General features: G+C 41.8%; 1 protein-coding gene across 4 annotated transcripts in view; it reads left to right on the forward strand.

Moving 5' to 3' along the window:
- Positions 1 to 24,853, forward strand: part of ptprsa (protein tyrosine phosphatase receptor type Sa) — a 169,650-nt gene that overhangs the window by 134,091 nt on the left and 10,706 nt on the right. For all 4 annotated transcript variants that reach the window (XM_039598497.1, XM_039598498.1, XM_039598499.1 and 1 more), the window contains 9 exons: positions 2,578 to 2,675; positions 4,983 to 5,106; positions 8,003 to 8,178; positions 10,711 to 10,830; positions 16,953 to 17,107; positions 17,887 to 18,172; positions 22,143 to 22,321; positions 22,681 to 22,807; positions 22,931 to 23,056. In XM_039598497.1, the coding sequence (XP_039454431.1) occupies positions 2,578 to 2,675; positions 4,983 to 5,106; positions 8,003 to 8,178; positions 10,711 to 10,830; positions 16,953 to 17,107; positions 17,887 to 18,172; positions 22,143 to 22,321; positions 22,681 to 22,807; positions 22,931 to 23,056 (1,391 nt within the window). The remainder of the gene's footprint in view (positions 1 to 2,577; positions 2,676 to 4,982; positions 5,107 to 8,002; positions 8,179 to 10,710; positions 10,831 to 16,952; positions 17,108 to 17,886; positions 18,173 to 22,142; positions 22,322 to 22,680; positions 22,808 to 22,930; positions 23,057 to 24,853) is intronic.

A 24,853-nucleotide genomic window follows, 5' to 3' on the forward strand; every position in this document is an offset into this window, starting at 1 on the left:
CACCTTCAGGTGTGGTAGATTCATTTGTTTTGAGCATAAAGCACATAGTTTTTATTATATTTTATTAGCAAAATGAGGCATCAAAAAGCAAACAGTACTAATTATGCAGATCAAACAAATTGAATTGCATATTTGCATCAGGCTCTTATATAAGCCTTCTGTAAATAATTGCTTCTTACCTCCTCCAGTTGAGGTAAACAAATGCCGTGGTCACTTTTTTTTTTAAGAAAAACTGTAAAAGGATAACACAGACACACACACAAATTGAGATACGTGCACATGCAGAGAAAACTACACACACCACGCGCGCACAAACCCCAACACAAACATTCTTTGATCTCCCCTCAAACAACCTCTTGCTCTTGTTTTCCCAAGGAGAAGTAAGGGCCCCTCGTTTGAACACGCATTTACTTATTTCACTCATAGCGTCTGATAGCGCTTCCCTTTGAAAGCGAGGCTAGTAAACTGACAACCAAATTTCATTTTTCATCTTCTTTTTCATTTTTTTTCCTTCCTTGATATCCATCGTAATGAATTCTTACAGCAGAAGCCGTTAATAACCTCGGCTCATTCCAAAGCGCTGCCGCAGAGCTTTGTTATCTCACTGAGAAAACTCAAGTATGAATAAACAAACAGTTCTGCTATTACCCGACAAGGTTTCCTTAAGGTTTGCAATTAACATGCTTAATTGAAACACAAACTCAACACGGGCTTTAAGAATAGGGGGAAACTATTAAGTTTGTCATTTAAGTGGTTTGCATTTTTTGTAAAGTAGACTGTTAATACGGCATGTCCGTGTCCATGCCCAGAAGATGCCACAGCGTCCATTTGTCTCATGTGTGCATTGTAATCTTTATGTAATTGAGACTGCCACATTGTTATATCAGTGTAAAATAAATTACCATCACTAATGAATACTGTCAGCACAGAGAGTTGGGTCCCACCCTGCCATACCCCCTCTTAAGCGCAACAAAACACGGGTGACCCCCCGTGACATTGGAGGGGGGTATTAAGCATCGTATAAAAGGGAAAGTTAAGGATGGTTAATGTGATTATGCCGATTTGCATGCCCAATTAAGCCTGAATTTTTCTGAGGTGGTGTCAACATTTTGTTGACTTTTAACCTCAATGCTCTGCAGGAAAAGAGGCCTCGTGTTTAAAAATATGGAAGTGCTAAGTATTGCCAGTCGGCGTGCAGGGACAGAGCCACAATCTACAGTTGCGCCATATTCCATTACATGGCCTCAGCATTATGCTTCTAAATGGATTAGCGACTGGAGTGCACAGCAGTGCTGATAATATTATAGTAGCTGCAACACAATATTCAGTGGATATTGAAGCAAGGAGGAAAAAAAACACAATTTTCCCCACCCATTTAAAAAAGCTTGTACTTTTAGTGAATGCCTTGGGATAAAAAGCAGGAGGATTTTTGGGGAGGGGTGGAAGTGTATGTTGGACTGCCTGTTTTTGTATTTGAAGGTACTGTAGGGGTATTCATCATTGAGATAGTGTTCGGCTAATGCCGAGCGAAGCGGCAGATGAAGGAAAGGCTATCTTGCTTGCTTTGCACTAGCAGGCTGAAATGGAGCAGCTCACTGTGTCACTCAGCATCATTCACACTCCTAAACCTTCTGATCCCTCTCACACCTCCCTTCCTATAAGCCCCCCAGGTCAGGGCTCGATTCTAGAATAAGCAGATTTTTATAGAGGCAGCAGTGAAAAGTGGTCGCTGTGCTAACAACGTTGCACAAACAGAGCACTGCAGATTAAGGCTGCGCTAACATCGTGGTATCCATGTACAGCTAGTGAAAAACAACTAAGTCAACTTAAATTTGAAATGTCCTACTTGATCGAGACCATTCAACAACTCAACAGTATTCCCATCGAGTTGTGGGGTTTTTATTCAAATCATCACTTGTTGATAACAGTCGAGCTGAAAGCAAATGTTACTTTTGATTGTCTCTAATGAGGAGTTCAAGGCATTTTTGTCAACATGAGCATTCTGTTGATTGAAAGACCAAAATGGGTCTGTGGGGCTCCTCGTCTGATCTCTCCATCAAAACCTTTTATTGTTCGTCTTATGTCGCTTTAAACTAATTTCCCAAGCTATCACAGTTATTGATGCTTCTGAATGTTTGAGCCATAACTGGCTACGCTCGGCAACTTTTTGCTCCTATTGGTCCGCCTGTCCGTCAGCATCGTGATCATGGTGGGAATAATTACAATTTGGTCTGCGGGTGTATAACACAACCCTTTCTGGCAAATAATCAATCAGCCCTGCAAAATAAACTTGGCTACTTTTGAGCTCTGGCCTGGTCCAATCAAGTGCGTATAACATCACCAGTCAGCACATTTTTTTTTTTTTTTTTTACTGTGTGTAACATTCACGATGTCCTGCTCAAGCTTCCTCATCACTAAAACCCATTGTCCCTCGTTATTTAAGCAAAGATCAAAAAAACAAGTTACCCGTACTTTAAATGGCATGTGTTTAGAACCAGTGTCCCGTGTGCTGTACTGATACACTTTCTTTCCTTTCTTCCCTTGTGTGGAATGTCTCTCTATTTTTTTGGCGAGCAGGTATGATGAATCATCCTCCTATCCCTATCTCAGAGCTGGCTGAACACACAGAGCTTCTCAAGGCCAACGACAACCTCAAACTCTCCCAGGAATACGAGGTGGGTGGGCCAACGATTCAAACGTGAAAGTTGCCTTACAGTGTTGGTTTCTGTCCAATTGTGTTTTCATTGGGGGAAAAAAAGGACAGTCTCATCCTCCGGTATGCTCTATTGTCGCATACTCCTTCTTTTGAATTCTTTCTTTTCTGCTTGTTTTGCATACCTGCGTGTTGTAGCTGGTGGTACTTGAGCAATTACGCTGTTTACAACAAGTGATCACATACATTAGCAGCCTCCGCATAGCAAAGAAAGACCTCTGCTAATGTGATTTTGGGAAAAGCGCACACTGGCACTCAGGCTTTAACATGGTATGTGTGGGAGTGTGTGCATGTTTGTGTGCAGAGGGGATAACTGAGCTGTCTGAGCTCTGAGACCGCAGCGGTTATAAATGACACCAGAGTTGATTAGAAATCAGGAGCGCTGAATCAGCTCTCGTTTGCATACAAGCAATATCCCCTCCCCGCCATCCCTAAATCACCGTGCCTGTCGTCTCGCTGCACACCAGGCTAAGGTGGGAAGCGGGTACACCAGCACAGACTGCCGTCATCATGCCCGCTGGTGGATGTTGGCGGATAACGACTTCTAATAGCAATCCTGTATTTCTTGGGTATCTTTTATTCATAAATCCACATCCGGGCTATATACCAAATGGACAAGCTTGTTCCGTTCTGCGGGGGAAGAGAGAGACGAGAAACGTGATGCCAAAGTTGATGCTTGCTGCAACTTCAACTTCTAATTACTTGGTTTTGAGAGAGCCTTAAACCACCAGCTCATCTCTGTCTTCTCTCCCTCGGTCCGCCTGCCCCTTTCGCACAACCACCCCCCAGGAAAAATAAATGACCAAATTAAATAGAGAAGTGTAATTTTAATTTTGTTATTTTCTTGATGAATGGCTGCTCGTGCCGGCGCCCCGGCTTGCCAAGCACAGCTCTACAGGGCTTTGACTGATTGGTTTTTAGCCAGGCGGGATGTGTGAGCGGAGGAAAAAATGGAGGGGAAGAGGGCAGAGAGGAGAGAAGGGAGAGAGAGATGAGGTGGAGAAGTTTTGGTTAATGATGAGGATTCAGTGAGGGGAGAGAAAGCGGGAGAGTGGAGATGAAGAGAAGATAATCTCAAGTACAAACGGAAGCGAGGAAGGCAAGCTGCGGCTCTGCGTGATGATACTGAAGTCGCAGAGTTTATCTGTCTGCTGTCAGGCGCTCAGGAGGCGTCGTCCTGCCAAGCCTGTCGCGTGGACACGAGCTGTCATTCATCTTCAGCCATCATCACGGAAAAAAAGGAGGAGAAACGGGGAGGAATTCTAGTTTTACGAGAGAAAATATTCTGCCGATTTTTTAAACGTACAAATTCCTTAAATGTCATTTGTGGAAAAAAATATTGAGATGCGAAATACACGGATGTGGTTTGAAGGTTTTTGCACTGAGGGATTTTTTATTTTTTTTAAGAGAGAAATGACCCCAATCTTTTTATGTAGACATGAATACTCTCACTTAGTCAGTCATAAGATGATCTGAAAGGAAAAATATAGAGAGTAGGAGAGGTGGAGGACTCTTTAATAGTAAACTTCAGAGAGAAGACAGTAGATAAAAAAAGTGGAAGAGTTTGAAGATGGAGCCGTGCTGATAAGGAAAACAGGGATGTCGAAAAGGGATAGAGAAGGGGAAAAAAGCCAGATGAGGCTAAAACAGAGGGAATCTCTCATTGCTGTAATGATTGCGTGCTGATTGCATGTTAGATTACGTTTCCAATTGGACTCAGTTTCAGCTTCAGTCTCTCTCTCTCTCTCTCTCACTCCAGCCCAACTGCAAATATCATTCAAGCCTCCATCCCCACGCCAACACGGCACCAGACGCCTATGAGCAAACATCGGCTCATAATGGAATACTTAATTATCCTGGCGAGGGAGCGGAATAGTTATCTAGAATTCTCGTATTTTTAAACAGACGGTTGAATTTGTCTTTCACCCAAGTGTCGAGGCTCATTCCACGAGTCTCCTGTCAAAGGGAGAAGAGCCGCCGCCTTTATCAATATTGTTATTTGTCATTACGCACCCCCGCCGCATTAATGATCTTGATAAAGTACCGCGTGCGGCTGCTGTATCAGAACCAGTCGGCGTGCAGATTGTTATGATACCGTGTTCTTCTTTCTCTCAGGGAAATCAACCTTTCAATCTCTCCCTCCCCCGTCTTCCGCTCTTCTTTCTGTGATAGCACGGAGGTTGTATTGTTATTACTCAGCTTCTCTCGTGGCTCCTTTTGATTGCTTCCTTACGTGTGCATGTTCTGCCTGTCTCTGTACGCCCATCAGTCTATTGATCCAGGCCAGCAGTTCACCTGGGAGCACTCCAACCTGGAGGTGAACAAGCCCAAGAATCGTTACGCCAACGTCATCGCCTACGACCACTCACGTGTCATCCTGGCTCCCATAGAGGGTAAGGCTCAGCCTCACGCTCCGCACATCTTCGCCACCTCTGACTTGAGCTCGTATTGCTGCTGTTTGATAAGTGCTCGCACGTAAAAGTTATCAGTAAAAAAGCAGAATATGTTAAATAATCAGCCGAGTGGAAAGCTGTATCTTATTGCAGTGTGGATTTAAATGGGATGGATTAGCAATTTAATCCGTCGGGACTAAACTTGACTAGATTATGGAACGGGATTAGGGCCACTGAAAAATATATAGAGATATATTTTTTGGGTCAGGACTTTTTTCACACTTTCAACTCATACGTTTGTAAACATAATTGTTTATCCACCAGTATGCACAGGTGCTTTAATGCTGAAATACAAATACAGTTAATATTTTTCAGTGGATTTGCCAAACTCCAGTTGTTTACTGAACAGCAGATTTGGTTTTAATGATTGAAACACATCACATCCTTGGGGATTAATAAGATATTCTGATTCTGAATTTTAAAGAAGTCCGGTGTGCCAGCTCAAGTTTGGGTATAAAAAATGTTGAATTCAGTCATTTTTATCTTTAAACTTGTTCTTTTTTTCTACAGATTTCTAAGTATTATGAAAGGTAGTCTATCTAATAAACATGTGAAGCACCATATATGCTTACTGTATAACTTATATGTAGAAAAGGAAGAAAAGTGAAATGTGCTGATTTTTAAACTCTGGACTTTTTTCCAGCTCAGCTTGCTACTGACCAGCTAAGCAGTTTACAGAGGCAAATCAGGGGTGAGGCAAGGACTCTTTTCAGCTCATCTTTGGGCCAAGCGCTCAGATCTCACACTCAAACTGAGTCGGGAGTTAAACCAGTGTTTTCAGTGTCCCATTTGTCTCATCACATCTACGCCTCTGCCTTGACTTCCCTCTAACTGCCTATAGACACGGTGGTGAGAATCTCGGAGCCAGAAAAATTCTTCCTCTGACTCCTAAATCTCAAGGGACATTGTCAGAGGTAGTCACCCTTCACTGCTGACATTGTTCTGGCTTTGCATCACCAGAAGAGCTGCCGACTCCTTCAGAGTAATGCCAAACTCTCTGCTCCAGAGTCCTCTCCTTTTGTGTGAAATAACTGCTCAGGCTAGATTTCGGCATCTTGCAGTAGTCAGGCCAATTTTAGGGTGCAGCAACATGCATAACAAAATTATCCCAGGGAAATAAAATGCCTCGTCCATAAATACATAAATTAATCAAGTCTGAAATTTCTATTTTACACTGCAGTGATTTTGCTATTAGTTGCAGCAGTAGAACAATTCATGCACGCCACCATTCTCTGTTCACTTAGCTATGACTAAAGCCAAGGCAGCCCAGTCAAATTGTGCAACGTGGTATCCGTTTTAATGACATTTGACTTTCTTTTCTCTCCTTTACTTTGATTCTTTGTTCTTTCTTTTCTTCTTTTCGCCCTCCCCGCTCTTTCTGCCTCTCGCTCGGTCTCTCCCTTCCTCTGTATATCACATCCTTCCTCTCCGCCCGGGCCATAGCCCTCACCGAGTCCGGTCGAGTGTTTCATTGTTTGTTGCTTGAGCGAAGAGATGTCAGTCAAAGAGACATGACTCTCCGACACACAGATGCTGTCACGCCGAAGCCCTTCTCAAATGGAGAGATTGTAAAAGTTGGTAAATGAAGATGGGTGATGCTCTGCCTTATCACTGCCAGACGCTCGATGTAAGACACTCCAATCACAAGATAATCCTGTTAACATCGAAAGCATTTTGTCCTTTAGTTATTCCTTTTTAAACTCAAGGGCACCTTGACTTGTTAGTCATGTGAGCACATTTATACAATCCTGTGCATTAAAAACATGTCAGATCTTTCTGCCCAACAAAAGACCTCCTTCTAGCTAGATTTAGTAGGACCGGTGTATATCACAGCATGGTGGCAGGCTCAGGGGGACTGAAGCTAGATCTACCTCCCAGCTATGTTGGCTGAGAAGCTGATTTACTTTCCACTATCTTCCATCATCTCTTTGGTCTGTTGTGGTGGTAAACACGATATCTACGGGAACCTGGAAGGAACCACAAATGCAGAAAAGAAAAATGATAGAATAATATGACAGATGTGTTTGAATCCATTTAAAAGCACGTAAAAATCTGGTTTGTGATCATTCCAGATGGGAGAACTGCAAAAGGCATAATTAGCTGTTAATAAAAACATAGTAAATTGCTAATAGATGCACAATACTGCATGAATTAATCTTCGTAATGGAAAAAAAAGAAAGAAAAGAGAAACTCAGTGTAGAAAGCTGTTTACACTTCAGTGGTGTAATAGGTACATTATTAAAACTCAATAAATGTGTATTAGTAACATAAAAAATTACAAGTGAGTAAATGTTTTTTTTTTAAGACCAGGTGATATCAAACTCAAACTCGGGAACTTTTCTGTCATTTGAATGTTACTTAGTTGCTGTGGTGTAGGATAAATGTGGAGGTCTTTATCAACGGGAGAAACTTCTCAATATTGTCCAGTGTGCTGAATTGGAGTCTTTAGCGGACTTATTCTAGGCCCCCAAGCCTTATGTTTCCAGACAGCCCCCCCCTCCAGACAAGTTTCTTAGAAGCTGACGTGGTCGACAGAATCTTAAGACATTGCCACTGTAGTTTGGACAGTTTGAGAAATGTTACGGGAATTCAGCCAATTTCTCCTGACTTGTCTTATTCTGATCTTCACATTTACACGTACTCCTTCCTTGGCTGGGAACTGTGTCAGTGCGTGTGACAACTGGGAATTACTGAGGCAGATGGCGTGATAATAATTGTGTTAATGAAAAAGTCTGATAAATGAGGGTAGGAAAAAGAATAATAAAGGAAAAGCCATCAAAAGTACACGTTCCATCTTTTAATCTCCGTTTTTTTTCCTCTATTTGCCTATATGTAGGTATAACAGGCAGCGATTACATCAACGCTAACTACATTGATGGCTACAGGAAGCAGAATGCCTACATTGCCACCCAAGGACCTTTACCAGAGACATTTGGAGACTTCTGGAGGATGGTGTGGGAACAGAGAGCAGCCACTATTGTCATGATGACCAGGCTGGAAGAGAAGTCGCGGGTAGGTCCACTCGGCATATCTGGACTTGTTTTCTGCACGCTTCTTTTTAAACCCCCAACCTTACAAATTGCTCGAAAATGGTGTTTTCTTTTAAATGAGCCTTGGAATCAAATCAGTGCATTACACAACAAAGTACAACAACCAGCTGCTGAAAATGGCACAGCTTTACATTGATTTCCCAGTTGCATAACTGAACTCCATTGGTAGGCAATCAGACTTCATTTTCTTGGGATAGATTGCTTTCAGAGAACTGTAGATATTTGAATGGGGTGGTTAAAGCAACTGGGGAGGCTGATAAAGCAGAGCTAACTCAAAGACACTCTACCTGCGCACATCTGATAAGTTAGGCTGCGTATCCACTGGGAGTACCTTCACAGGCTTAGCTCTGTTTTCTCTCCTTATTTGCAGCAGAAACCACAAGCTGTTGCATGTTCCCAGAGAGCATAGCGAGTTGTTGAACTTAGACTGCTTAGTGCAGGAAGCTAAAATGAAATTTTAAGAACGGGAGTGCTAGAGTGCTGTGGAGTATTTGCAGTACCTGCGACCAGTCTCTCCTACAGCCATCTGTTGATTGTAGAATATAGAGAGAAAACGATCCAGAGAGAACAGTGGCTTAGTTTCAGGAAGCTCAGCATCCTGTTTTTGTAACATGTGAAGGAACTGGGTCCTAGCTTAGAAATGACAAATAAGACTACCTTAAAGAAAACCTTAAATATTTGGTGGTGGGGGAATAGTGTTCAACGTGGTTTATGATAATCACCGCTGCAAATGAGATTGCACCTGTCATTTATTTGGTACACATTATGGGATATCAGCAGTTGAGACACTGCATCTCTAAGAATAAGAGAGGAGACTAACATTTAAGTACGTGAAGTTGCATAAACTTGCCCAGGCAATATATTTTGCTGATAAAATGTAACATTATCTCATCAGCTCTAAAACACCATTATGTTTCATTGCACTTAAAATGGGAGTGGGGTGAGTGTGGTGTTTGGTAGTGGGGGGTTTTTCATGTTTGGAATAATAATGTAACAGTTGCTCTTTGCATTGTTACATTGTTGCTCATCACGCCCATCCCTTTGTGATCACAGTGCTTTCAGCAGGATAATGTGCAGTGTCATAAAGCTCAAATCATCTCAACGTGACAGTTCACTGTCCTCAAATGCTCTCCACAGTCACCACTTCACAAATCAATAGATCACCTTTGGGATGCATGAAAGATTCACATGGTGGCTGTGCAGCCATGATGAACTGCATGATGCTGTTATGTCAGTGTGGCCCACAATCTCTGAGGAATGTTTCCAGCACCTTGTTGAATCCATGGCCTGAGAAATTGGGCCAGTTATACAAGCAGCAGGGTGCCCAACACCATACTAGCATGATGTACCTATTAAAGTGACCAGTGGGTGCATGTATAATAATCCACTAATGTAATAATAATTCACTTAGAAGTTTAGCTAGAAGTCATCCTGCCGCATGATGAATACTTTTAATTAATTTTTTTACATTTTGTTCTCATGCTTCTGTGATTCTTACCATTTTCAGTGCAGGACCTTTTCATGTAAAGGATTTTTTTTTTCTCACGGTGGATTGATACTTCTACTTAAGTGAGTTCGCCGTGATAATATTTAGTCCTCTCGAGGAGTCGACTTGTCTAAATGTCAAAAAGCCAACCGTGATGTTTCGTGCTGTCGAGTCAAACCTGTGTCAACATCAGGCTCACTCACCCCAGGTGTCTCCACTCATTTTCCCTTTCTCCGTCCTCTTTTGAATTGTTTACCTACCCTCCATCCTGACATGCGCATTCCACTCCTGTCAAACGTGATCAGGGTTAGCGGGTGCTGGAGCTCGAGTGTCAGCTCGAGCAGGAAATGGGAGAGAAAACTGGAGAGCAGCATCTCCCTCACAAGCTGTCACATCTGATCAGATGTCCGCTGGCACATCACACCCCATATTGAATGAATCTTTATTAGGTGGGCTGACACCGTGTGTGTGCTTGTGTGTAGTGCCACAGGACCAGAAAAAAAATGTTAACAGTCACAACAAATCAAGGGTTTGCTCTAAAAGGTGTTTTGTTTTGTTTTTTCCTTACTAAACTTTTAAGAAGAATGCAGGTTTCTGTATGAAGATTTGAAATTATAGCAGCTGTGATTATGGAAAGTCATCAAGTTCCCGAGATTTCAATTACATTCCTTGTGTTTTATATTACTGTTGAATATGTTTTGTTTTAAGAAAAAGGCAAGGAAGGAAGCAGGCTGGATTTGTGTAAGGTTGGTAAAGTTATGCAGTGAGATTGGAGTCGCTGTGACAGGCACATCTGTTCAGTGTGCATAATGTTGTTTCTCAGATGTGAATTATAGAGAAGCTGCCCCGGTGTTTCTGTCACCACTGCACTGTTTCAGTCCAAAGGAGAGCTTGCTCCAAGAGTGTGCCATGATACGAACAAACGTGATTAAAAAAATGTCCTAACCGTGCCTTTTTATGTCCGTGAGGTTTTTCATGCTGCAGCTAATGCCTCTCTTTCTCTCCCAGATTAAGTGTGATCAGTACTGGCCAAGCCGAGGTACAGAGACCTACGGTATGACCCAAGTGACCCTTTTGGACACGATAGAATTGGCCACTTTCTGCGTGCGCACCTTCTCTTTGCACAAGGTAAGATGGTTCCTCACATTGTTCGCCTACACACTACTATTTGTACTCCTGTCTTATGTTTGACAAACAGTACTTGTCAATTCAAAACTGATGTGCAAACATGTCTGAGCAAATAAATTACAGCCATTACCTTAAATGGTTCAAAAAATGAATAGCAGCGTCCTCATAAATGTCTTTTCAGCAAAGGGAGTGATAGTCCAGAGGACACGCCTTGTAGAAATACAAGCACAAGGTTTGCATAAACATTGAAAATATTGGGATAAACCACATGGTATTTTTCTGCTTGAAGCGAAGATATGTAAAATAAAACCCTTTGTTTCCATTGTCCTTCCAGTCCAGCCCTTTTTACCTTGCACAGCGCTCTCGCTCTCCTCAATAGATCATCTGTTTATGTGCATCTGCCAAATTGGAGCACTTAGGTAAAGTGAGCAGAAGAGAAACTCAATATACATAATTGGCAGACTGCTCTCATGCTTCTGTGTACGCACACACAGCCCTGCACACATATTCAGAGCTACGCTCACTGCAAAGACTGCGATCTCAAAAACGAGAAAAAAAAGTGGGGAAAATATTTATTCAAATGAAAAATTATCATAACAGGATAATCTTACTTACCTAGCTTTTAAAAACAAGTAAAAAAAAACATGATCGCATTGAACAGACTGCTTTGTTTTATCAAATTTAACAAGTAATATTGTTGTTGTCTTCTAAAAACACTATATGTTTATATGCTAAAAGCAGAAGAGCTACATCAGAAGCTACAGGACCCGTGCCTTGATACAAAGAAGCAATTTTAAATATCTTTATCGATACGTCTGAAAAGCTACTGGGGAGGCTGACAGAAAAAAAATGATAATATTTGAACAAATATCCATTAACCATTATGTTCTTTTTATAATAACAAATCCTGACTAAAAATAGATGTGCTTTTACCACAAATCTCCTGCTTAAAGGGGCATGAAGAGTCCATTTAGATATGTAAAATTATGACAGAGCAATGTAACGGTGTATTAATTTCCCAAATAAGATATTACTCCAGTAATCATCTGCGTTGACTTTAAAAGGCAGAAAGGTTTGTTGTGTACTGTGTTAGTGGCAGGAACATGCGACTGTTTTATTCATATTAATATGTGAAAATGTGAAAGGGATGCTTAAAGAAACTGTGTTTTTATAATTACGCTAATATATAATCTGTAAATTCAGAACAAAAAAACCTATAATAGTAAAATGCTCTAAAAGAAGAAGGGAGGCTTAGTGTGTATTCCCTCTAATTAAGATATTTCATATGACATATTGCAGTGCACTTTCTCCATGTGAATGAGCACATTCTCAAGAGATAGATTTTGCACATCCAAGCTTGCATTCATGCTTGTGCACAAATATCGGAAATGCTACATGCATAAATATGATGCCAGACACAAACCAGTGTATTATTACCGCATACTGTCAGGCCACCAGCACACATGCATTACATGCACCCCGCTCTCACCCGCAGCCCAATGCAAAGACAGGTTCTGTGATAGGAACTGAACCAGCCACTGGAAGGATTAGACATTTCCAGAATTTTCCTTTTGCCAAGATAACACCAGTGTTAAGTCACTGTTGACTTTTTTTTTTTACCTGAATTGTCAATGGAACAATGGATGCTGAGGCAAACCAGTGACGGTAAAGATAGCAACGTATCAGCAGCCGTGGCGCTTTAAAGCTGGTTGACATTCAGGGCCATTTACATTCTGCCGCTCTCAGCCTCTATCACACCCAGCGGTGCTTTCTCCTTTTTTCTGCTCACCCTCTTCCTTCTTGCTTATACCTGAAGCCGTTGCTGGGATTTCTCGCCGAGCTGTTTTCACTTTGTTGAATTTGTGTGAAGAATCAGGCGGCAGAGGCTGGCGGTAGTCACACAGACAAACACATGGCGCATTCACAAAGCAGCTGCTGTGGTACATATCTATATGTATGTGTTTCCTACAGTGACGCGGGATTGTGTCCGCTGATAAATTCTTGACAAAAAAAAAAAAGACTTCAAATAAAACCAGCAGCCAGGTAGCAGTCGTATTCATCCCGTCTTCCTCAACTCCAGAAATGGGGAATGTCCAAAAAAAAAGGAAAACAAGAAGTAGGTCAGTTTGCTTTTAATTACCACACTCATTTATTCATTTATTCAGCAAGGAAAAATTCCCTCTGTCAGGCAAGTAGAAGCACTGCAATGAAATGCAAACAGTGCCTACATTAGAGGATCTTCTGTGAGGAGGGGGAAGCGGACAGGAAGATGCAAGGCTGCTCTTTCTCTCTGTCTCTTTCTTCTTGTCCTTCACAAAAATCTTCCTCTGGATCCCAGTTTTGATGCCTCAATAGTGGATTTTATGACAGGAGCTGTCAAACGGGTGTGTAATATGAGTGTTTGCCGCTTGTATCATGTCCCGAGTGTTCTCAGCAGCAACAATGAGTACATGAGCACACTCACATCAGTGCTGATCAGCATGAAAATGATATCTACTACAACAACAAGTTCAAATTGGGTAAAATCATAATCAAAAAAAAGAAAAAGATTTCCCAAAAACTGCAAAGCCCATTTTGTAATTGAGAGCAGATTTAAACAGCTGTAAAATATTTAAATATACGCTCATTTTATTTCAGCCAGCGACACATTTCAAAACAGAATCGTGACAGGGGCGTCTTTACCACTGGTTTGCATCACGTCTTTTTTTCTGAACAACACTGAGCTTTCAAAACTGCAGCAAAAGGTCTGCTCAGCTCCCAAACACAAACATGTTTTCCCATTCTTGCTTGAGAGGACAGGATTTCAGCCTCTCAAAATGTTTGGCAATAATAAGATGTTCACAGCATATGGCATGCAGCTCCTCCACATCGAAAGAATTCAGTTGAGGTGGATCAGGCATCTGATAAGGATGCATCCTGGGTGAGATGTTTTGCCCCACTGGGAGGAGGCCCCGGGGCAGACCCAGGACATGCTGGAGAGATTATATCTCTCGGCTGCCCTGGGAATGCCTTGGTGTTCCCATGTATAACCTGGAGAAGGTGGCTGGGGAGAGGGAGGTCTGGGCTTCTTTGCTTAGGCTGCTGTCCCCAACCCGGCCCCGGATAAGCGTAAGAAGATGGATGCATGGACGGATGGCAATGTCCATGCGCTGTAATGAACACCCCAAACCCCCTTAAAGGACGTCAGTGATGAGTGATCTGAGTTTCTAAGTTTATACTGTAGCTGGCTTTGAGCTTAATCCCTTTTTAATGTTTTATGTACTGGAGACTACAGGGAGTGCAGAATTATTAGGCAAGTTGTATTTTTGAGGAATAATTTTATTATTGAACAACAACCATGTTCCCAATGAACCCAAAAAACTCATTAATATCAAAGCTGAATGTTTTTGGAAGTAGTTTTTAGTTTGTTTTAGTTTTAGCTATTTTAGGGGATATCTGTGTGTGCAGGTGACTATTACTGTGCATAATTATTAGGCAACTTAACAAAAACAAATATATACCCATTTCAATTATTTATTTTTACCAGTGAAACCAATATAACATCTCCACATTCACAAATATACATTTCTGACATTCAAAAACAAAACAAAAACAAATCAGCGACCAATATAGCCACCTTTCTTTGCAAGGACACTCAAAAGCCTGCCATTCATGGATCCTGTCAGTGTTTTGATCTGTTCACCATCAACATTGCGTGCAGCAGCAACCACAGCCTCCCAGACACTGTTCAGAGAGGTGTACTGTTTTCCCTCCTTGTAAATCTCACATTTGATGATGGACCACAGGTTCTCAATGGGGTTCAGATCAGGTGAACAAGGAGGCCATGTCATTAGTTTTTCTTCTTTGATGATACCAGCCCAAACCAGTACTCCACCTCCACCTTGCTGGCGTCTGAGTCGGACTGGAGCTCTCTGCCCTTTACCAATCCAGCCACGGGCCCATCCATCTGGCCCATCAAGACTCACTCTCATTTCATCAGTCCATAAAACCTTAGAAAAATCAGTCTTGAGATATTTCTTGGCCCAGTCTTGACGTTTCAGCTTGTGTGTCTTGTTCAGTGGTGGTCGTCTTTCAGCCTTTCTTACCTTGGCCATGTCTCTGAGTATTGCACACCTTGTGCTTTTGGGCACTCCAGTGATGTTGCAGCTCTGAAATATGTCCAAACTGGTGGCAAGTGGCATCTTGGCAGCTGCACGCTTGACTTTTCTCAGTTCATGGGCAGTTATTTTGCGCCTTGGTTTTTCCACACGCTTCTTGTGACCCTGTTGACTATTTTGAATGAAACGCTTGATTGTTCGATGATCACGCTTCAGAAGCTTTGCAATTTTAAGACTGCTGCACCCCTCTGCAAGATAGCTCACTATTTTTGAATTTCTGAGCCTGTCAAGTCCTTCTTTTGACCCATTTTGCCAAAGGAAAGGAAGTTGCCTAATAATTATGCACACCTGATATAGGGTGTTGATGTCATTAGACCACACCCCTTCTCATTACAGAGATGCACATCACCTAATATGCTTAATTGGTAGTAGGCTTTCGAGCCTATACAGCTTGGAGTAAGACAACATGCATGAAGAGGATGATGTGGACAAAATATTCATTTGCCTAATAATTCTGCACTCCCTGTATAAAAATGGTACATTCTTTGCAGTATTACAGTACACTGAGACTTACTCTTGATTCTCAGCAGCAACAATGAGTACATGTACATGTTGCTCTTGAGTTATTGAGCTATTCTTAAACTGCTGAAAAATCTACCCACAAACTCCATTGGATGCTTCTATTAAACCCAGTTATATTTATGACCATTTTCAGGACCCTTGTTACCCTTGTTTGAATTTTTTCCACTTTCAATGTTTGATATTTTGTCTCTGTGCTGTACAACTAAACTAAACTGGCACGGTACACAAAAGTAGACAGAGGAAAAACAAATGCCAAGACTCAGTCTGGTTTAAATGCCAAGGAGTAAAAATGAGTTTTCAAGCGGCTTTTGAAGATGTCGAGTTGCTCATTTCAATTTCAAGATGCTCATTTCAAGGGCCCAGGATGTTTCAAAGTTCAGGGGCATCTACAGGGAAGGCCAGGTCTCCTCTATGCTTTAATCTGCTTCACAGTAAGACCAGACGCGTCTGGTCAGCTGATCTCAACAATCATTTCGGAGAATGTGTAGTTAAAACATCCAAAAACAGGGGAAATATGAGCTCGCTTGCATGTGCCTGTCAGGACTTGAGCTGCTGCATTTTGTTTGCAGAGGACAATGCAGCGCCTGGCTGATTCTAAAATAAAAACTACTCCAAAAAGCAAGCCTGGGTGAAATGAACGTATGAAGTAGTCCGTCTAGGCTCTCAGTCATCCAGGTCATGGTAGTCGTAGGAGCTTGAAAAATCTTTTAAGAACTGAAGAAGCCTCTTGTGTGAAAGGTGAAACATCCTCACAGACTTGAACAAGTCCAGTTGCCTTCTTTTTCAAGCTCTTAAAGCATGATTTGCCTTGTCAAAGTCAGCAAAAGGGAGAAAGGGCTTAGCCTTTTGCATCAGCTAGAAGAAACTAACTGTAGCAACAGCATTTATTTGTTTATCAAATGTGTGATCAGCCCTATGTTTTCGAGGGCCAAGATCACCATGCAAGGACGAGCGAGGTTTAGGAGGTCCACTTCTTCGCTTCATCCACAATTTTAACTCGGTGAGACAGTCCAGCAAGGACAGGGTTTAAATGATTTCCAAATCAATACAATTTACACAGTCCCCCAGCTTTCCTAGATTGGTTATTAGATTAACTGTTGAAGCCGTTGATGAGCTGCATGTGTTGAAAGCATTTCATCATAGATGATTTTAACCTAAACTATAGTGCATTTTACTCATCAAGTCTACAAAGTGCAACTTTTTATTTGACCTGAAATCCTAACAGTCCTAGCTTTGTGGTAAGCAGGTGTATCCACTAAATACGTCAGTATGTCAGCTTTCTGAATGTTTTGTGGTCTCACTGTACAACATCTATCTGTAACAGCCAAGTTGCACAAAGCAGCACCGTTATCAAGACACCATTTGGGTTTATAGATCAACAATAAAGCTACTGAATGACCCAGTGCAAACACAGTGCAAGCAGCCTCTCTCTGTTTTATGCAGAATGGTTCGAGTGAGAAGCGGGAGGTTCGTCAGTTCCAGTTCACCGCCTGGCCTGACCACGGTGTACCAGAGTACCCAACCCCATTCCTGGCCTTCCTCCGTCGGGTGAAGACTTGCAATCCGCCTGACGCTGGACCAATCATTGCTCACTGCAGGTCGGTTTGTAATTTGATTCACTTTTGTGCTTCAAAGGAACTGAGGAGTGGTTCTCGCACCTGCCGGTGTCCCAAAAATGAAGTCAAGCCCTGCACATGGAAAATCCCAGCTTCATTAATGCAGTTGTTATTAGGTCATTGTGTGTCCGTGAGCCAACAGAATGGCTGGCTTTACCTGCGTACTTGCTATTATAGGTTACGTAACACACTTTACACCAACGCATACTCTCTTTCCCAAATGACCTCTGCCTCTTCTATTTTCAATTGGTCACAGCAGCCTTCTCTTTAATTTATCCTTTATTTCCCTGCTGCCATTCTCTCCACCTTTTTCTTTTCTTCTCTTTCTGTCAGAAAGCCTCAAAAGTAATCCCTTTCCATCTCCTTTGCGTCTCCCATTTCACTCCTTAGCTCTTCCTCCTTTTACGAGCGGTATTTCTCAAATGGCTTATTCAAATTGAAACCTTCCTTTTTGTCAAGATAAGAAGACTTCAGTGAGTCCAAAGCACTACACAATAAAATTGAAATTTGACGGCTTGCTTCGCCCAGACTCCATCACTGTCCTCCTGTTGTTCTATTTGTCATTTTCTTTCATTGTTTAATTATTTCCTCTCTTAGCTATCATAACATCTCTCTTTTTGCATCTTCCTATTCAATTATGCAAAGTGTGACTCCACAACAGAGCTTACAGGACTTGCTGTATATAAAACATTATAATGGCACAGTGAATTACACTGAAAGTATTCAATGCCAAAACACTCTTTTTTTTTATTTTACTCCAGCGCGGGTGTCGGGCGGACGGGCTGCTTCATCGTCATCGACGCCATGCTGGAGCGCATCAAGCACGAGAAGACGGTCGACATTTACGGCCATGTGACACTTATGCGATCGCAGCGGAACTACATGGTGCAGACTGAAGACCAGTACAGCTTCATTCATGACGCACTGCTGGAGGCGGTGGCCTGTGGAAACACTGAGGTGGCTGCCCGGAGCCTGTATTCTTACATCCAGAAGCTTGCCCAGGTGGAGAGCGGTGAGCACGTCACTGGCATGGAGCTGGAGTTCAAGGTATAGGAAATAAACCTATAAAACCTTAATAACCTTCTGACCATTTTAAGTGCATCATGCACTGAAATTACAGGGTTTTACACGTCGCTTTGTTGTTGTTTTTTTTCATTAATGAGCCCTAACTACATGTACCGATGAACTTTAACTTCTGCTGGGGTCAGGCATGCAAATTATGAGGGAGCCTGCCAACACAGTGGGAAGTAACGAGCAGCCACAGATCAATGTCTACATTAACTTTCCTCTGTAGTCCTTAACATAACTAAATAATGAAGACGGTGCCGGTATGTTTTTCTGACACCTTGTTTTAAGCCACTGTAAGCCTTTTAAATAAGCCTAGCTGCCAGCTTTATCTTCCCAGAAGTTATTCTGGATGCAAATCCAGTTTCATTGCTTTTTTCATATTTTTCTTCATCATTATTTGCAGTGTGCTTAATTATTGGTTTCAGTCATTGCTCTTTGCTTTGTGATAATGCATTTCTTTGTATTTTGATTTGGGGTTTTTTTGTTTTGTTTTGGTGTTTTTTCAGTGGTTCTTAACTATCAGCATCTGTGTTTCTGACAAGAAGCTGTGAAACTAAATTAGGAGACTAGGAAAGAGACAAATTGGATGGTTGCTGTCACTGCCTGGGTGGGTGGGGGGATTGAAAGAATAACATTTTAGCTGAGTGAAGATGCAGTTCATACAGTGTAGCATCACTGTAGAAGGTATATTTAAACTGCCTTATTTGAATGGCAGCTATTTGTCAGTTTTTTATGGATGCTGTCCAAGTAACAGGTGACTAAAAACAAATTTCCTTTACTTTCTTGTGCTTCACTTAAAACGTTTCATCATTTAGGTACACGGTGCTATTGAGGTGTACCATTTTTTTTTCCAGAGCTAGAAAAGAGAAATATAGAAGCCCTTTGCTGTTGGGCCACATTGTTCATTTCTGAGGATTTTGCAATAATATGCTTAGGCTAAGAAATTGGGTTTAATCTAGCAGGGGGAAGACAAAGGATTTTTGGCTCAAAGCAGCATGGATTTGAGTTTCGGTTTTAAGAAAGAAAAAATTAATGAAAAAGCAGTAGGTGATAAAAACAGCGAAGCATATTATTTATGTACAGAGGGGTGACTAATTAAAGGAAAAACCTAAACCTGTAAGTCCTGCGATGGGGAGACTGGGTGACTGCTACAGCGGGGGGATATTAGCTGGCATTGTCTACTTTTTCCTTTATAGGTACAGCCGTTGCAGTTCGTCACAGCCACCGGGCATCAATCTAGCTGACCATCTATGAGACATTGTGGCATATTAGACAGTGCTCTCCATCACCATAATCAAACATCACATATCTTTTGGAAGAATGCTGCTTGTAGAGTCACTGCCAGTTAATTGAGTTGGGGGGGTTTCTCCTATAATTTGTCACCCGTCCATAAAGTAAAGTCACCTCAACTTTGGCACACCAGTTAGCATCTGCTGACCTTGGATTACACACAAGGATTCTTGAATCATTCGTCATCGCTTTCCATCAACGCAGCCTCCCTACCAAGAAACAACAACAGTGCCAGTGCGATTAGTCTTATTTTTTTTGGTTTCTTCTCACTGGTGCACAACAGTGACGGAATCTCCACTGCCATCTGTATCTGGGAATATTGCTGAGCTGGCGTCAGGAGTCGAACGGGGATTAATAACATCCACCCTGCCGTCAGTACAGAGGGGGGGTAGGCGTGTGAGAAGAGGGGTGGTTGAGCTAAGTAATTAATACTTGATGATGACAAATGGAGGTGGAAGGCGAGGCAAGCGGAGGGAGGAACGTTTGGCTAATGAACAAAGGGACAAGTGTATACTAAGTTGGCAGTAAGGAAGTGATTTGACAGAATACTGCACTATAGGCAAGAGTGGGAGGGCACTGTCATTCTCAGGTAGGATACACAGTCACGCAGAGTTAAGCCATAACTGTCGGGAATCCCTGAAGATGATTTTGTCATGAAGTAGTCAGACAAAAGTGCTTTCTTGCTCACACTATGTGCATTTTTATGGAGATTGATGCACATAGTGCGCTTGTAGAACGTATTTGGCAACAGTATGTGGATTACAACATACACACACAACAAAACGCTACTGAGCTACTGGGATAAATTTCATTAAATAGCAGCAAGTATGAGTTGGGATTCAGCTGTTTAAACTGGGATCCAAGTCCAAACAAAAATACAAAAATCTTCTCGAGTTATATAGAAACAGTCATATACATATACAAAACTCTCACAAGGCTTTGCATGGCAAAACATAATGAATGCTGTCAAAGAAGTACACAATTGGAAAGATAGTATTTACTAGAAATAAACTGAAAACCTATGATCTAATAGATAGTAAATGTACTAAAAAGAATAAATATGTGTGAATCTGTAGTGATATTCAGAATATTTTACTATAGATTTATAGAAATGCCAGATGGTATTTAATATCCTCAGACCCTTGTATTTTCTATTACAGGGTTCTGACTTCCCACTTAGATTTGGTTATGTCCAGGGAAGCTTACTGGGGATGGTCCTACTGCGTTTTTGGTCACAGTGATTCTGTAAGCTCTAGTTTCTGATACATAACCAAATATATGTTTCGGTGCAACATGCCAAATGGAATGAAAACTCACCAGATATGCTGTACTATAAATGGGAAGGAGCTAGTAAGCATGAGGTGCAGAGATTGAGGCTGCCAGGTCTGGCTCAGTTCCCTTCACCCTCTGTGGTGTAGCTGAGGGCCTCTTTAGCACTGCCAGGCCACCTTAAGCCTTTCCAGGTGCCTCTGTGAAACACAGATCAAAAGCAAGACAGTAGCAAGGGATAAAGGCATGGGAGGAGGAGGAGGCAAACACTGGATGGACTCCAAGTAGCCACTGATAGAGAGCTGCTGGTGCTATACAAGGGGGGAAAGAGAAAAGAGAGACCGAGAATGCTCTAATTGGAAGAGAAAATGGAAAGTTAGACCCGGTTTGCGCACAGATCCAAGGATGAACACACTGACTTTTTGTATTTTGACAAGTATTGGGAGCTGGAAAGTCTAGAAAATATATTCACATCCCGCCTTCTTTTTCACCGGGGTCAGTTGCGGCTCATCTCTTGTCTCGTTCTCATTTCTTGTGATGCTGCTGGTGTTTTCAGTGCGCCGTGCGTTCTGTCTGAAAGGGGTCCTAAACCATCTGACAAGGGTATCTTCTATTTGCAGGCTAACGAGCAAGAACACACACAAACACGCGTGCACACACACACACACATATTCTTTGTTGAGACGTCGAAGCCAAAAGGAGGAGATCATAGGACTTGCTGACCCACAAACTCGCGCTGAGATCCTTATGACGGTGATGATGTAGCAGTACGGCATTTTCATTTTGATCATTATGCAGCATGCGTGTGTGTTTGTCTTTCTGAGCATCCCTATGTGAGTCTATGTTTTATGCACACTGCCATTATCAAAGCTGCGACTGACCCACTTTTAGGCAAGTTTTCTGTTTCATACAGGCTTGATCCAGAGGCTTGTTAGTCTGGGTGTGTAGCGTATTTTCCGTCATTTTATCTGACCCTCCAGGACCTCACAAGTTGCAAACGGGAATAAAGTTTTGAATTGCTTTCCGATAAATATATTCCTGATAAACAATGTCCTTTGAAGCGGTGGCATCGTGGGTGACAGATCAGATTAGATTAGGTCTTCTTTATTACTTTCTGCAATTGATATTCTCCACTTTCTAGCTATCTTGCAACTGTCTTCTTCATCCTCTGCTGCTCTTCCTTTCTCCCTTTACTTCTTTCCTCTTCAGTGCTACCTTCTCACCTTTCTCTGCTTTTAATCTTTCTTCTCCTCCTCCGCATCGTTCATTGCAACCTTACTAAATGTCGTTTTTTTTTAACACTATACTATATTTTTACCTCAGTCTGTACTGTTACTGTTATTGCTTATCCTCTGGTATGTTAAACTATCCCTCTGTCTTCCCCCAACAGCGTTTGGCCAACTCCAAAGCCCACACGTCGCGCTTCATCAGTGCCAACCTTCCCTGCAACAAGTTCAAAAATCGGCTGGTTAACATCATGCCCTACGAGACCACTCGTGTTTGCCTGCAGCCAATCAGAGGCCTGGAAGGATCCGACTACATCAATGCCAGCTTTATTGATGGATACAGGTAGGAAGAGTTGAGATGGCAGAAAAGCACGCCAGCATGAGCATATGTGAGGTGAAGTAACTCAGCTTATTTATTCATGTGTTTATTTCTACTGCAAGGAAACATCTTGATTGATCACAGACATATATTACATGGAATTAAGAAAATGAGAGAAATATTCATTCTATTTTTATATTTTTTCCTCATAGCAGTCATGTAATCATGTTTATTATTATGTAAAAGCAATCATCAAGTTTACTTATCGTCCACAAGTTTGTGTCGTACGGTTGATTTTGTTTTTTCCCCTCTCTGAATTTGCATCAGTGGTGTTTACAGGTAATTACTCAAGTAAACATGGTGTGACTTTACTGTTTAAACAGGCAACAGAAAGCCTACATTGCCACGCAGGGCCCTCTGGCGGAGACTACAGAAGACTTCTGGAGAATGCTCTGGGAGAACAACTCTACTATTGTAGTCATGTTGACCAAACTTAGAGAGATGGGAAGGGTACGACGCCGATTTATGTTATTTATCTGTCCTTTATTGCTTAAAAATTAAATAATTTAAATCAAAATTTAAAACATTGTAAAAAAATTGCACTAAAAATCATCGCTTTTTTTTTCCAAACAGGAAAAATGTCACCAGTACTGGCCTGCAGAGCGCTCTGCCAGGTATCAGTACTTTGTGGTAGATCCCATGGCAGAGTATAACATGCCTCAGTACATCCTCAGAGAGTTCAAGGTCACAGACGCCAGGGTAAGACACACCCGGGGGTCCTTTGGCGGTTTGGGAGGGTTAAACAGGGCGCAAGATGTGAAATTTTCCAATAAAATGCAAAATACATAAATACAATAAATTACACCCTTTTAAAGCCTACATAAACACAGAGCTTGTACATATTTCCACACTGTAACCTACATGTTGTATTTTTTCTGTTCAGTGGCTTTTGTTGTTGACGCTGGAGCATAAATCTGAAATCTGCCCATCACACCTTAAAAGATAACTTTGTACTAAATTGCTGTCAGCACTCAATAGATATTCAGCTGCAGCTTCTTTGTATCAAAGAGCAAGAGGGACTTTTTCCAGCCTTCTTTTTTATGCTTTTGTTCATCAGAAGTTGTGCGCCAATGCCGCATTTTTAGCCTCCTCAAAAGACTAAAAGTACAAGAGTGTAAAAAAAAAATGATGTTATAATTTGGACAGTTGCGCCATCAACAATTCACTGAGGTGTTGGAAATGTCGAAGATTAAGCAAGTTGAGTAAAACTAGGCCACGTAAACAGAGAAACATCGCAGTCTCGTCATATTTTTCCCCCAAAAGTTCCTTAAAAGACTTTGAAATAGTTTTTTTCTGTTTCTATTGTGAGATAGATTTCCATACAGTGTTTCACTACTGAACTGACTTTTCTCGCCCTGAACTGTTAAGAAGCTACTCTGCTCTTTTGTAGTTATCTCTTTACCTCTGATAACATTTCTTTTTTGGTCAAATTAGGTCAGACAGTTCAAAGGAGCAACAGTAGAAATCTAGCAGAGAGATGAAAATCTCCCGTCTCGTTGCCAAACAGGCTGATATACCCACTGATTTCACAGGCATCATCCTGTTGGTATTAAAGCAATTAAGGCAACTCAAAGACTCGCACACACATGCACTCGTGAAAAGGCTCGTGCCAATCTCCTTTCCTCTGTATATTTCTATTAGTTCATGCACACAAGTTCAGATATCATCTTCCAAAGGCTCTGATAGATTAAACACACTAGCCGGGCCTGCTTTTTCTAATTCTTCATCCCATATTTAGTGAGTGGAACAAAACTGTAGAGGTTATGTAGAGGCAAAACAAACGCGGAGAATGTAACAATGCATTCACAAGAGGATGATGAATAAGAAAATCGAAAGAACCTGGATTTATAATAAATCTTTTTGAAAAACATATCGATGTTAATAATCGCTGTATGTGTGACGATGTTCGTGCACAGTTTCGTTAAGATTGACCGAGTCATTTCAGAGCAGCTTGGATACACACAGATACATATGCATACATGCGCTACCATCGTTATAGTAAGAAGATATGGATGCATATAAAGTATGAGATTGCTCTAACGTGCATGCAAACACGTTGCCCCGAGGTCTGGTCAGCGCTGCTTTTCTTTTCGAGGATTCTCAAAGGGGACTCAATCATCAAAGCACACAGTGTTAGCAAACAGGCAGTCAAAGCTTATCACGCATTTAAGAAAACAAAGCGGAGAGATGGAGCAGGTGATAGTCCGGTCTGTGATTTCAGGCCGCGCATGTGTGCGTGTGTGTCGATCTTGCAGGTGTCGACCTCATATTGCTGATTGTGTATGCACGTAAAAGTGTCTGTGACCTGGGCTTACCCTGCCATTGCACAGATCACATGTACATGTTTGTCTGTTTTGTATATGTATGACTGTGTGTGTGTGTGTGTGTGTGTGTGTGTGTGTGTGTGTGTGTGTGTGTGTGTGTGTGTGTGTGTGTGTGCACAGCTGTGTGTGTTTCTCTCGCATGCCTCTGCGCAGTAATAGCATAGACTCCACG

The sequence above is a fragment of the Oreochromis aureus genome, linkage group 15 (genome assembly GCF_013358895.1).
Source record: "Oreochromis aureus strain Israel breed Guangdong linkage group 15, ZZ_aureus, whole genome shotgun sequence".
NCBI lineage: Eukaryota > Metazoa > Chordata > Actinopteri > Cichliformes > Cichlidae > Oreochromis > Oreochromis aureus.